The sequence below is a fragment of the Onychostruthus taczanowskii genome, unplaced genomic scaffold (genome assembly GCF_017590055.1).
Source record: "Onychostruthus taczanowskii isolate IOZ18803 unplaced genomic scaffold, ASM1759005v1 scaffold2, whole genome shotgun sequence".
In the NCBI taxonomy this organism is placed as follows: Eukaryota; Metazoa; Chordata; class Aves; order Passeriformes; family Passeridae; genus Onychostruthus; species Onychostruthus taczanowskii.
In genome coordinates this window covers 12,413,282-12,428,088 of record NW_024499239.1, presented here as the reverse complement: position 1 = coordinate 12,428,088, position 14,807 = coordinate 12,413,282, and the positions used below count along the sequence as shown (strand labels likewise).

General features: G+C 36.9%; 1 protein-coding gene across 4 annotated transcripts in view; it reads right to left on the bottom strand.

Moving 5' to 3' along the window:
• The window catches only part of CCDC149 (coiled-coil domain containing 149), a 51,485-nt gene that overhangs the window by 9,336 nt on the left and 27,342 nt on the right, over positions 1–14,807 (bottom strand). For all 4 annotated transcript variants that reach the window (XM_041403066.1, XM_041403069.1, XM_041403067.1 and 1 more), the window contains exons 7-10: positions 13,400–13,472; positions 11,997–12,081; positions 10,611–10,755; positions 4,358–4,434 (exon numbers count right to left, since the gene is read on the bottom strand). In XM_041403066.1, the coding sequence (XP_041259000.1) occupies positions 4,358–4,434; positions 10,611–10,755; positions 11,997–12,081; positions 13,400–13,472 (380 nt within the window). The remainder of the gene's footprint in view (positions 1–4,357; positions 4,435–10,610; positions 10,756–11,996; positions 12,082–13,399; positions 13,473–14,807) is intronic.

The following is a 14,807-nucleotide window of genomic DNA, read 5'->3' as shown; positions in this document are numbered from 1 at the left end:
CAATGCAGAAAGCAACACCTGCAGATCCTTTAGGAAGTCCTCCACTATTCAGGATGCTCATGTTTTTAGTGACTGACACTACCTTAAACCTAGAGGGGAAAAGGCAGGAAATGTGCAAGATCAGCTAAGCGTGGAGTTTGTGTGGCCTCCAGAACAAGTGCCAACTGATAAGTAATGGCTGGGGAGGCAGCAAGATACTGCTCTATTTATCTCCATGAGAACCGACATTTATGTAAGAGCCACTTCGCCCCTCTAAATCTGTTAGTACGTTTCACCTTAAGGCAACATCCTAAATCTAATCACCCATCCAAGACAAAGACTTTCAAGAGAACACCAGGTCAGGAGATACCTGGAGTAGATCCAGCTCTGAGAAAGTTCTGGTGCATACTAAGGAATAATGAAAGTCAAGCTGTTCCCATGGAGTCTAACTGGACCACTCCAATCCCTAATTCCTTTTAAGAGCACTGTCTGCAAATACCTTAATCCTGAAGGTAGTAATGATCTTTTTATACCCTTGCCATGCTGGGCAATACATTGCAGCAATATGACTGCAATTAATGCTTTTGAAGCATGGATCTTGTGGAAATTTGATCCCCCTGTCAAGCATGCATCAGAATTCTGCATTCACCAGACTCAGTAATAAAAAACAGCATTAACTAATAGCAAAGAGGACAATCCTCCCACTATAAGACAAAATTAATTAAAAGCACAAAAATTGCAAAACAAATCAAACCAATATTTCAAAATGCAAAGCAAATTCAACCAATATTTCAAAATGTAAAAGCTCCTAGATGAATGTACTTTCCTGTAACAGTGAAGGAATTTTGTGTTGGAAGAACCAAATCATACAGGGAACTTGTGGTATGAAAATACCCAACAGATATTCACACAGAGTCAAAAGCAGCCACATATCAAAAAAGACACAAAAGAATCCAATAGAGGAAGTAAAAAGATATGAATAAAAAAAATGGGTAGCGGTTTTAATACGAAAGTAGTAAGCAGAAGCTTTTAAATTTATTTAATAAAAAAAGTAAAGCCTGAGCTGAAGTCCTTGAAGATTGCAAGACAAGCTTCACAAAAGATACTTCTTGACTTTCCAGCCAGCATTTACAAAGTAAACACATTCACTTTCCCATTTTTCTCTGAAAACCAGCCTGGTTACAGAAAATAAAGCTAAGCTCAGTATCCACGTCTTAACAATAGATGTGACCCAAAGAGTCTGATGAATATTTATTTATTAACAGCGATTCACATCCATTCATGAAGGAGGCACATAGGGTACTGCTGCACTACATTCTGTGAATCATGATCTGAAGCTGGATTACACACAAAGAATTTCAACTAGCTGCTGTGTAAGCTCAATTTCATAACTTATATAGCTTCATGTTCCTCTAATGAATTTTTCAAGGACTATAGTGAAAAGTATACGGATCTCAAAATACATATAAGTTTTCAGTAATAGTAAATTTTTCATTTTCTTCTCCAGGGTTGGGTATTTTCTTATAACCTCTGCTGCACCCTACACCACTGTAACTGGCTACAGCCACAGCAGCTGCAGAGCCCTTTAATTCTACCCTGCCTCTGCTCTGCGCTGATTACTGCAGGGCAAGAGGCAGCATCGAAACTCTCTTATCATCCCACACAGAAGTAGGCTGAGTCATGGTTGGCTCTTTCTTAGACTTTTTATTCAGTGGAAATCTGGAATTTTCAGGAAATTATAGATTTTAAAAATACAGAATTACCTATCTTAATGTCTAGTGACATCATGCAAAAATAATTAAATGCTGTTTATTATGTACTGTTATTGAATACATTTAACTTATTTCTGTGCATATTTCAACCAAAATGTAGCCAAGACAAAGCAAATAATTAAATGCTTCTGTGAGCATCACATTCTCTGCTTCCTTCTTAAGGGAAGTAGGATTATAAAACAAAAATCAAAGCCAAATCTACGCCCAAACTTGCTTTCTTTTCAGCAATGAAAACAAACCTCACAAGAGATTCACTTAACTAAAGACCATTTTCTAAACAGGGAAATATAAAGTCTGGTAGGCAGAACTTCCACAGGGAATGAAATTTCACCTTCTCAAAAATTAAATATGCACTTCCTGTTGATTAGCTTCCCCATAGTTCATTCATGGCTTTCTCAAAAAGCAGATGACAAATATGTCACCTAACAAAAGACCAGAGGCATTCAAGATCTTTCTTCAATAGGATCAAGTATATTAACAGCATTTGGAAGATATTATTATCTTGGTGACAGTGTATGTTATAAATGTTATATAAACAATGATGACTAAGTAGGAACATTAACTTCAGATTAAAACCCTGCAATTTGTAATGTGCATTTCTTTCAGCACCAGAATGAACATCAGCTTTTTTTGCATTTTTTTTCCAGTGACAAAAAATTCCACTCACAACCAAATAATAATTTTTCACTCTGGATTTAAGACTGACTAGATGAGATACTCTCCATGTTCTGCTCCTCACCCAAGCCAATATTCAACTGCAGAATCCATTGTGGTATTCCCACACTAATTGTTACGCATTGCTGTTTTATGGAGTGGAAGCTTTACACACTCTGAAAAGAAAAGTGGTGACCCATCAGGGGTTGCAATGCTCTTTTTGACCACCTCAGGATTAGAGTGCACTTGGAAACAAAAGTGCACTCCTGATTTAAAAGGCAAGCAAAAAAATCAACAAAACCACAGGGCTCAACAGAACTCACAACTCAGTGTAAAATTCCTTTAAAAATATTTACCATCATCCCCTCTTACTATTTTCCATTATACAAATGAACTTTCATGCAGAGCAGCCTCTATTTCTCCTGTGGTCATCTAACTCAATTGACTGAACATCTTAATCTGCTGGATATAAAAATGTTCAGAAAACATTTCCATTTATTTACATGCAATGACAATATTTAACATACTGCTAGGATCAGTTACTAAAAAAATATGTTAAGCAGAACCTACTCCCAAATCCCACTGAGACATTGTAGCTCAGGCCTTCAGGCAGCAAAAGAAAGGAAGGAAAGAGACAGTTGTTATTGTATAAACATTAATTTGATGCTTTACCTACATAGATCAAAATGGGGCAAGAAGTTCCCACTTCCATTTTTTAAAATACATTTTGCAAACATGTGAAGTGCTGCATTTATTAGTTTAAAAATTTTATGGAACACTAGTTTTGAAAAACAAAATTAAACAAACAAACCCCTACAATACCTTGAACCAGTGAGCTTGAGAGACATGTTTGTAGTAATGTACTAAACTGCATTAGCAAGGTCTTAGACAAACATTTCACCTTCATCCTTTGGAGAATGCAGGGAGGCACAACTGCACTAAGTACACTACCTGTGTTAGGTGGCTAACTGTGGAGCAATCCTTGGAAACAGATGTGGACCTCCAGTTCTGGAAAGACTCAAACAGGACTTAGAAAGCCCAAAAAGGTGAGCTGAAGCAGAAACACACATCAGCCCAAACAGCTGAACAGCACAGGTTTGTTACTAGGGCTCTTCAGCTCTGTCAAATGTTTTCTTCTAGATGTACAGGTCAGATGGAAAAACCAGATCCAAAAAACCAGAAGCCACTCTTTCCCACTCTTACTAGCACTGATAGGAATGTGTAAACAACAAAGCCTAATGATGCAAACACCACCAACAAAGTAGCATAATTTACAGTGGTTACAGAAGACACAATTAGGTGCAATGGGAAGAAAAGAAGCAAGAAAGTAAATGTAAATTAAATATTGCACATTTTCCTAACAACGATGTCTATTAGGAAGCAGATTAATCTCCCATTACTTGAGTAATTTAAAACCAAATACAATACTTAAGGGACTATAGGGAATAAGCCTGTTCTGGAGAGATGGACTAGAAAATTTAGAACCATTTATGTTTCCAATTTCTAGGAGTTTATGATTCTACAGAAAAGCATTTAAAAACAGTAAAAAACTAAATCCATGGTTAAAATAAGTACAAAATTAATAAATAAAATTGGTTGAAAAACATAATGACCAATGACCTCTGCATCATTTTATGCAACATTTAAATAAAATAATTCACTTTTCTTTTGCCTGCTGTTTATGGAAATAATTTGATTACTTCAATATTTAAACCTTTTTTTAAGCACTTTTCATGTTATTTTCAATACCTATTTGACTTAAGAGTTTACAAAGTCTAGTGATTTTTGCTTTCCACTTAACATTTATTAGACATTTCTAATTTTTCAATGTGCTGAACAGAACATTCACAAGGTAACTGTCACTAAAAAAAATCAGGGCCAAACTTCTCTTAAATGCAAACATACCCTTGAAAATTAAATACTGCAAACTATTTGCTTGAAATGTTACTAACCTGGTAGACTCCACAAGCCAGCAATTTCCAAAGTTCTTAATTTCTTTTCTAGTTCTGCCACTCGATTACCTAGAATTCTTTGGAAAAAGAATAGTTGTTATACCAAGGTAACTAAAGCCCAATTACTTATATGACTACAGTTGAATTTTTAAATTGCTACTTAACTAGTGCAGTAAACCTTTATACAATCATCTCTTTTCACTAACAGCAATGGACAACCTCTCCCACAGTTAAAAGAAAATGATAAATATAATATATTAATATAATGTTAATATAATATATTAATATAATATTAATATAACATATCAAATATATTTGTCTAATGTATACCATGCTTTTAAAAAAGCAAAAGGCCTAGGATGTACTGGACATTCAATCTTTGCAGCAAAGAAAAAGAAAAGCAACTCGCAATATTTCTATCTTCTTGCCTGCAAATATCACTTTATTTTCTTTATAGCTAAAACCAGAAGGTAAAAGCTACACAGACAAAATACGGAAAACTCAAGACAGCACCTAGATTGACTCTGAAGTTCCAAGACACACATTTTTGCTAGTCCTTTATTCAGGGAATTTTCTCTATCACTAAGATTGCTTAAAATGGCAAGGAATATTTTTTCTATTACACCTTTTTTTTTTTTTTTTAGAATTGAACTGTTTTCTGCTTCACTAAAAAGCTTCAATCTCTTTAGTGCCTTTATCACCCACTCAGTATTCACTGTATTTCTTGGGTCATGTCTTCTTTTGTATCTGACTTCATACACAAATACTATTTGCAGTTAGCTCTCCTGCAGGATTTAACTTTTAGTCTTAATTCTCTCCCCAGATCAAATGAGAGATTTCTATCTTGAAAAGAAGGCTCAGTTCTCCAATGAATTTTGCAAGTGTTTCACAGGCACAGCAAGTCTGCTAGAGTCAAAATCTTTAAATAAATCCCAAACAATACTCACTAGACTGAGAAACATAGACAAGGCAGCAATTCTAAACATGACAGCAGAGATTATGGACAGCAAGTTTTACTCATCAAATTACAGCAACAGGATAAATCAGTTAAATTTGAACTGAATGCTGAGAAGCAGCATATCCCACCCCAGCAAGGCAATAGTATCTTCCTGTGCATACCAGAGCTGTGTAATACTGCACTGAGAGCTCCTCAGCAAGGGCTTTATGTGCAGACATTTGAGCACACCGGGAATGTCATTACTGACAAGATGGCAGATTGTGGGAAGGACATGAAGAATAGCACTCCCAGCAAATATCAAAGGGGCTAGGAAAATTGATTAACAAGGACTAAGCATTTTTGAAATCTCTACTGTGAGGGCTTTGCAATGACACAATAAAAGCCTATAAGTATTTTAAAGATTACAAAAATATCAAGATGAGAGACAGAATGTAAAACAGAAAGAGAAAGCTTATAATAAACATCAAAGAAAGTACTGAGAAGTACAGGGGTGTGTGTCAACTAAAAAGAACAGTCCATCACATTCAAAAGCAGAGGAGAAAAGACAAAGCAGTTATGTTTATTTCCCCATTGAAACTCAGTATTTCAGTAGGTTAAAAAGGTTATGATGGATTTACTACTGTCTTCTCCAATTAAAAACAAAATTATTCAGGTCTAGATTTCACTTTCAGAATGCTTCCATCTGGTATGGGAAACTCAGCCTTAATAACACTTTTCATAACCCTGACATCCAGCAGTTGGGCTCTGCAGTACAACACAGCTGACAGCAAAAGGCATGGAGAAGCTTTTGGGAAACTCCACCTTGCACACTGGGAGCCCCTTCCCACCTTCCTGCCTAAGGCCTCACCAAGGGTCAGCTAAAGAACGTGGAATTCCCCAGGCTTAGAGGGGAACAAAGAGACATGATGTAACACTTCCACATCATGTTAGTTCTGGCAGGGAGCTGACAAAACAATGTTGATGTCTAATCCTTACTATTTTCATAAGTAGTTCACCACTAGTTCCAGGGCAGAAAACAGGGGAAGGATGCTGCCCTCCCTGCCAGCCAGCCATACTACATATATCTCAACCCTCTGCAAGAAGTTATTGCTACTGCTCTTCTTATTCAGGTAACAACAGCAAAGTCACTTTTCTCTTGCTTCTCTTAAATTTTATAATTTATTTATCAGCTGTACCACACTAGTTCTAATGGTTTTGCAGAGAATATATCCTGATAATACCTACTGAATCCTCTGAAGAGGCACTCAGTTATTTTTTTTAACCTTTGTTGCAGGTTCTCATTTAGAAGGATCATTTTGTGTCTCAGAACAATGCTTGGCAACAGCAGAGGACAATATTTAACCTCACTCCTTTCATTCAGGAAGAAAGTAAAATACATTCAGCGATGAGTATGATTCTAGTTTGCTTAAAAAAAACCATTATCCCTCAAGACAGGTATGGGAGAAATAAAACCTAAATAAAGCTGCAAGTTCTTATAGCAATAAATTGTTGAAAGACAAACGTGCAAGCTATTCTGAACACAATGTGGTTTATCACATTTCTTCCTTTCCCCTGAGATCTCCAGATAATTTGCCACCTCCATATATGCTGTGGGAAGACTGAGCTGTAGTGGCCTGGGTAGGCCTATCTGGGTGGATATTTTTAAAGGGGCTGCATGGGTTGGTAGCACCCAATTCCCTAATCTCTTTTTTTTTATTTCTAGACACATGAACCAGATCCTTCAACTAAAACAGAAGGATTATGTCACAGACACAGGTGATAGCTATTTCCATTGTTCTCTGGTCCTGTGCCTAATGCAACAAGGGAGTTGTTACAAACCTCCCTCCAGGATAAGGTTTTACAGAAATCTGATGTTTGTGCAACAGTAGCAATGGCCCCACCTGACTTCAGAAGCCTCTTTCTGGCTCTCTTATGCTTTCCAATGTATCACGGATCTGAAGGGAGCTGTGGTGATTTAGGGCACCTGAGCTCCCTTCACCTGACTTTAATTTAGCTCTTGCTGCAGAAGACATACACCCTCATACAGACACCATCACCTAAATGCCTGTAAATAGGAATGTCACAGTCCCATATCTGGCTCTGCACCTCGTACGGAAACATGTGCTCAAGTTACAGACTGACACAATCCTTTTTGTAATTTTGGATATGACTGAACTTGCCCAAGTTAGAAATGTTAAAATTAGTGCAATATATCTGAGCACCACAGCAGCTTTTACGCTGATCCAGCTTGCACAAGTGCTGGCAATTTCAGGAACAAATTGCACTGAAAAGAACATCTAATAAATGGTTTATTGCTGGTAGAATAAAAAAAGGATGTTTATCCATTTGCTAAGCAGAGTTAGGACAATTTGGTTTTGCATTTATGGAACTGTTTAATCTTGCAACACACTACTGCGTAGAGAATTAATTTACAACTGCCTTTTCAAATTAAGCTAATGGGATTGTGAAGAAAAACACAGGACATTACTTGAACTTAGCATTAGTAGCTACCAACCACCTTGGAAAAACAATCTGGTTTTTTCCACAACAACTTTTTTTTTTTTTTTTTCTGAAAACTGGGGATAAAAAATAAAGGCAAGATTTAGCCTACTTGTCCCTAGGCACATACTCCCACAGTTCCTTCTATCATGCCACATCTTTAGAAGAGTGGCAATAATAGTAGTGTGTCTTCTCTAAGAACAAGTGGCAATGGATTTTTTTAACAACAGTGTAAGAACAGAAAGTAAACTTCAACAGAACATCCAAATTCCAATCTACACTAAAAAATCCACTGTCTTGTTATTGCTTCAGTTATTCAGAAAGCGAATCCACCATTCTGCTATTGTAAACTTATGCAGCCATGTCTCAATCTGCAAGCTACCAAAGAGGTCTAGACCTTAGAGTAGGTTAACTGTATGGGGAAAAGTAAGTTCATATGGTCTGAAAAATCTCATTTATTGATAGTGAGAGAATCACTACGAGGTCATTCACCCATCAAATATCAAATGCAGAATTTCCTCCACAAAAAGAAACAACCACCCCAAAATCTCATGTTCTTTACCCAATAAATCTCACCTTCTTCAAACAACAATCTGAAAGAGTAAATGTGTCCTCAAAACATGCTCTTTGCACAGGGAAAGACTGCTACCTTGTGATTTATGTAAAACTTTTTGTCACTACACGCCTCACATCCTTCCCAACTTCTCTTCTGAATGGAGAAATGTCTTCAACAAAAGAATGCATCTTCTACTAGTACCAGTTTATGACCCTGTCTGTTTAACTTGTGCACTGACCATACACTCACATCTAACCTTCTCTGACAGGTGGGCAGTTTCTTTCCCATTTTCACAAGTCAGCAGACTTCTAACTTTTTACAAATTTGGCAAATAAGGGCCCTCGTTTATTTGCATTTCAAATAAAGGGTATTTTTCCTTGATGTCCTACATGCATTTCCCTTTTTCACATTAAATTTTTATGTCTTAGGTGTTTCCACTTGTAGTGGTTCCCATTCCTCCTAGCTCCTTAATAGCTTCTTTAATCCACCTAAAGTCAAAAGTGACAAAAAGAATGAGAATACTACAAAGGAATGTTTTTGAGGCTCTTCACTCAACTTGATCAGGATTTATCAATTTTTTTTTCCCTGAACCATCCTGAACTGAGTATAACACTACAGTTCAGAAAACACTCCTGACCCTGGACTGATATGGACTGTCACGTCCCTCTAAGACCTTGATCTCCTGTTGGCCATAGAATAGCAGTTTGCATTTACCTAGTTATACCCTGCTGGCTTTATGTGACCAGTGGGGCATACAGATATAAGGATCACATCTCCTTGTGTGGGTTATCTCAAGACAACCCATACTCAGTAGTTGAAAGCAGAAAGAGTAGTAATAGAAAACTATCACTGCAATAATATTTGAGAGATGCAAAAAATCGCCAAAGAGGAATACAAAACTAAGAACATTGCAAAAAAAAAAAATTATGCAAAATAAAACACTGGGTAATGATATAGTATCAGGATGTAAAAGGCAAGGTCTGGTTACACCTGGAACAGCAAAAGTTTTTTCTGGATTTTTTCCTTCTGATGTTACATTAGCAGTAAGAAGGGAGTAAGCAGCTGTTAGACCTTCCTTAGCATTGCTCTGTGCAGCAACTCCTCTTGTATCACAGGACAAGAAGTGACTGAGCTGCCATCAGTTAGATCTGGGCTACATTTTCACTACTTTAATCTCCTTTTAGCTGATTAGTCATGTCTCAAAAGCATTAAAAGTGGCTATTAACGGCTCCTGCACTTCTGTTGCCACATCACTCAGAATTATGCAATGAGTCTGCCTAGTATCTAAGTTATCAATTTTCAAAGTGAATAATCCATTCTAGTGTAATACAGTTTACTTCAGTACTACTTCTTTTCAGGAAAGATGTCTGGCTGTTGCTGGCATCTGATCCTGATGTGCTTTTGAGAAGCCTGAATAACCTCTGATTACCAGCAGTGACTCAGGGTTAAAAAAAAATAACAAAACAAAACAAAAAAACTCACCAACAAAAAAAGAGGGGGTGAAATTGAGCACAAAATCAAGGAACACTTCCTAGCTCTGATTTTTATACACTGTATAAGGACAATAATATCAGAATGTCACAAAATGTGTCAAAATTTTTTATAGTCTGCCATGATAGGAACTGTACAAGCCACAAAGAATTCTATTGATGAGCAGAACAGCTAAGAGTAAACAAATCCTCCTTTAAAGTTCAGTTCAGATTTTTAAAAAAACCCATATAGTAGCAATCAAACTGTTTTATCTCCTTCAACTTTTAGCAAAGTAACTATAGGAACAACAGGTATCATCTGAATAACACAGGCCATTGAGCATTTGTCAAATATTACATTAACCCTTTCAGACTCTTTTCTAGGACCAACACTTACTAACCTCATCAGAACTTATTAGAAAATTCCTAGACTGACAACCAATATCTTCTCTCCAGTTCAAGAGTGTCCTTCCTCCCAGAAGGTTTTATTTAGCTGTTCTTACAGACTTCCTGCTAGAAGTCTGCTTTGAGTTACTACAGTTTGTAATAACTTAAGCAGCAAACCAGTCCTTGCCCAGCAGAGGCAGACAGGTCTCTGTCACCCCCAGAATTTAAGATGAAAATGTAATTTTTCTCAAATCATAAATCTGGTATTAATAACTAAAGAATCCACCACTCAGCCATGACAATGAATTTTCTGTGAAAATGAATCTTCCTTCCCATTGCCCTAAATGTTTCCCCAAACTAACTTTCCCATAGCTTGATATTTTACTTAGAAGTCATGCCACCTACTTGTTGGTTTGTCTTTGGTGTTGTATGACCATGTTTTTTTCATGGATGGTTTCCAGTAATGCAGTGGCCAGTGATTTGAGATCTGAAATGGATTGTGGTGTGGCTGGTAGGCTACATCCATGATCCTCCGACAACAACTCTTGGACTATAATGTTAAAAACACAAATGAGTTTTGGCTTCTCATGCACAGAAATGCAACACAAACATTTACTTAGCATTAAGGAACTATTCCAATTACTTAAATGAATACATATATTTTTTCCTTCAATTAAAAAATGAAGCCAAAAGATCAGAACTGTAATTTCTAGCTGGCACAAATATGGTGGCTTTCCAAGTTGATTGTTATTCACAGCAATAACCAGAACAAGTATAGGCAGACACATCTTACATTAACTTGATTCTGCTTTTGGAAAAATCTTTGTGTTCAGAAGGATAAAAAATCATTCTTCTACAGGCCTACAAAGTGGTAAAAACTGGTCATTAAAACTGAAGCCTCCAAGCAATATTTTATACTAATTTTTAGAACCATTATATCCTTCAGGTTATTTAAGACTGGTGTGAAAATACAGTCACCCATGAACTCTTCCTCTACAACACAGAGTCTGTACCTTCAAGCCAAATCAGGAAGTTCACTAGTATCATTAAAATCTAGAATCTGGCTCTGCTTCTTTACATATATAGATATAGATACAGAGATATATACACATGTATGCAAGTACATGGAGAAGAGGAGAAAAGAGAAATCAAAACCGGAAAAATGAGCTTCAACTTACCATGACACTTACTACTGATCTCATGTGTGTGTATGAATATACCTACATTTCAACAGTAGGGTGGCAAGTTATACTGTTTGCTTCAAAGATTTTTCTTATTCCCTTTCTTTCCTAATCTTCATATTTTCTTTGAAATGGGGAAAAGAGATTACTTTGCTACCCATGAAGAAACATGGGGCACAAAGATTTCTTGTAAAACATCTGAATGTAAAAGCTTCCAAGAACAGTAGCAGAAAACCTGACTTAGTGCCCCTCCTCCACCACCCAGTCTACTTTTCATTGGAATGCGAATTGTGACTGCCATTGTTAGCAGAGCAAAGAGATGAATAAAGAAGTGATTTGTCAGGGTCTAGAGAGTAAAGAAATATTTGATAAAACTAATGGGGGAGAGAATGACTGGCAAAAGAATTAACAAAAGAAGAAGCAGTAATCCAGAGGCAAATTTTATATTGTAAAGTCAACTGAGAAGAGGACAGAATTAGCACATAGTAATAAACAGGGAATAGGAAGAGAGCTTTTGGTTTGGTTGGTAAGGAAAGGGTTACTGAAATTAAAAGGTTAGATGAAAGGAATTCAATGAGATATGCAACATCATGCTGCATTTTTGCAATACCTTGCTTTGCAGAAAGGACTCCAGTCAGAGCACTGCTACTGGATCTACTATGAGTCTTTGAATTTTTTCGTCTCTCTAGTGCATTCTAGGGAAACAACAAATATCTTATTTAGAAAAACAGTAGCCAACAAATCCTGTCATTAGGAGGAAAGAATCTGGAACTTTGGATTTTGGTCCCAGAGCAACTCTGCAAGGCCTACACCTTACACCTATAATAAACTATGGGGGTGTAACTCTCAAAGATTATTATTCTCTAGCCTAAAGTCTTTGGAATGTTACAAAGACTCATCTGTCTCATTGTAATCACTTTACTTCAGTCTCTCCCACCCACTCCCCCCAATGTATATTTAAGACTTGCCTATTTTTTAATAATCTGCTGACTGCCAGTGAAGATACTGCAGTATGCTGTAGACAACATCAACTGGAAACAAAAGCAGACTTTCCCCAGCATTTCTTTGGATAGGTTTCGAAGGGAAAGTTCCAATTCCTCTATCAGAGTTTCTATAAGGCCTTTTAATACCAAATACTGACTTTCAGGAATTAGAAGCAGAATGGTCCTGCTACAGAAGTCCAGATCCTTCAATTACAGTCCTGTGAAATCCACTGGACCACCAAGATACTCAGTCCTCACCAATAAACTCACACTCCAAGAGACCCAAGCTGCAAGTGGGAACAGACACTGAAATGAAGCTGGTACTTTGAGGTGCTTTACTCATGCACAAAAACAATCAGGGCTGTGACTACTTTATAGTGAGCTAAATGAAGAAGTCCTATTGACAATCCTAAGATTACCCTTCTCATGGACTGACAAGCAGTTCTCCCCTCCCACTCCCCAAAATGACTTGCAGAAGGAAATAAGAGTGCACATCTTCTGCGAAATGCAAAAATCAGTCCTGAAGGTTTTATGTAAAACAGCATATACTTTAACTTAAAAGTTATAACATATAACTTTTAAGGAAAAGAAGAACAATGAAAGCTTAGTTACCATTACGCTACATGAAGAAATAGCACAGCCACCAGAGAACAGGGAGACACAATCTTTTTGTGACAGCAACACAGCTGCAGTTATTCACCACTGCATGATCTGCTACTTTTCACCTAGCAGCTGGATGGAAGGCTGATCATTTGCCCCCCAGCAGACTGATGATTTCCCCACAGAACTTAAAAAAGACATTTAATTAATTTTTCAAAATACTCTTAAAAGGTATCCCTTTGTACTACCCTCAGCTAAGAGGCCTACAAGGAAGAACGAGCATGTAATATGAATACACACTAATATTGTCAGAGTGTCAATTTTTCTTTCAAGAACAAATTTGTTCCTCAAATACATTTAACATGAAAATGAAGAGTAACTTCCATGAACAAAGAAGCACAGCTTAGATGATACACTGAGAAGATCTTACCTTATATTTAGTAATACTAGACTTCAGAAGGTTGACTTCCTCTTGAAGTTGTTTTAATCTCTCTTGAAGATACCTGAAAAAGAAACATAATCCTTTACTTCATGGAACCTTCAAATACTGCCTCAAGCAGTCTTCTTTACTATTTGGCATGTCCTCTCTTTGAACTAGTGAGAGCTCTTTTCCCTCTGCAGTTCTCTGAGGGATGAAATAACAAAATCTTACTGTTCTTGACCCCATAAAACTTAAAGTAGGGAAACAAATTGCATCAGAACAGGAGGCTGCCCTTCTATTAGATTGGTCAAGCATGCTGCACAACTATTTTGTATTGGTCATCAGGTTTCTGGGCAAGAAAGCTAAAAGAATATATTTATGTCTAGAGGAAATAGTCAGGAAGCATTTATGTATGCCCTCTGTGCTTGAAGGTCTGTGAGATGGACATATGAAGATTTGTATATATGTCAACACAAGACTCAGCTATGCAGAACTTTTGCATTGCAATATCCATCACTTACTTGGCACTTCTCATTAGCAATCACAAAGTAGAAAATTTAACAGTATAGTTGAAAAATGGTACACAGTTAAATGAAACAGTACAGTTCTTCCTACTAGAGTTTATGCACTTGGATGAGACAGTTATTTCCAACTAGGAAAATATCTTTTTTATGATTAAAGGGTTTATAAGGTATCTTCTTTCATGTATTACAACTGTAGCTGTATTAGGGTTTATGACAATTTAATTATTTCACAGGAAAAAACTCACATCACTGTCAGGGGAGCAAGGGGCTTAAATTGATGCAGAACTCTGTAGGCCACACAAAACAGAAAAAAACCCCTGAAGTTGCGGGGAAGAAGTAATGCCTTTGGCAGTACACTTTCTTGCCTAAAGCATAGGTTTTGTAAATGGAAACTCTCTTACAAGTTCTACTTCACTTTAAGGTAATTGTTGACATTAAGGGAGATACCTGCTATGGCTCTGTCAGTGACTCCTCCCTGTCATCCTTAGTAGAGACCATAAACACATTCTTTTCCCAAGAAACCAGCAAGAATATCTACATGGGTGATTTCACCAGCAACTTTTGTTGGCAAATCATTCCATGCTGACAACCTCTCCCTGTGGAGAAAATTATGTCTGTAACTGCAATTCAGGGTACTCAAAGTCCCTGTTTCCAATTCAAGATTAGTCCACTACAGTTCACTGGGAGTTTCTGAATATACAAATTTTTAATATTCTTGCTTTTGGTGCCATACAGTGATGGGAATAAAAAGGTCTTCTCTTCCTTTTCCTTGTTTAGCTTTATTTGGGAACGTCACTGGCATCTCTGTAGCCAAATACTACATTGGTAATTTCCTGTAGTCTAGATTTCTCAATATTATTTAATCCTTAGTTACAGTATAAACAAAACAGGCA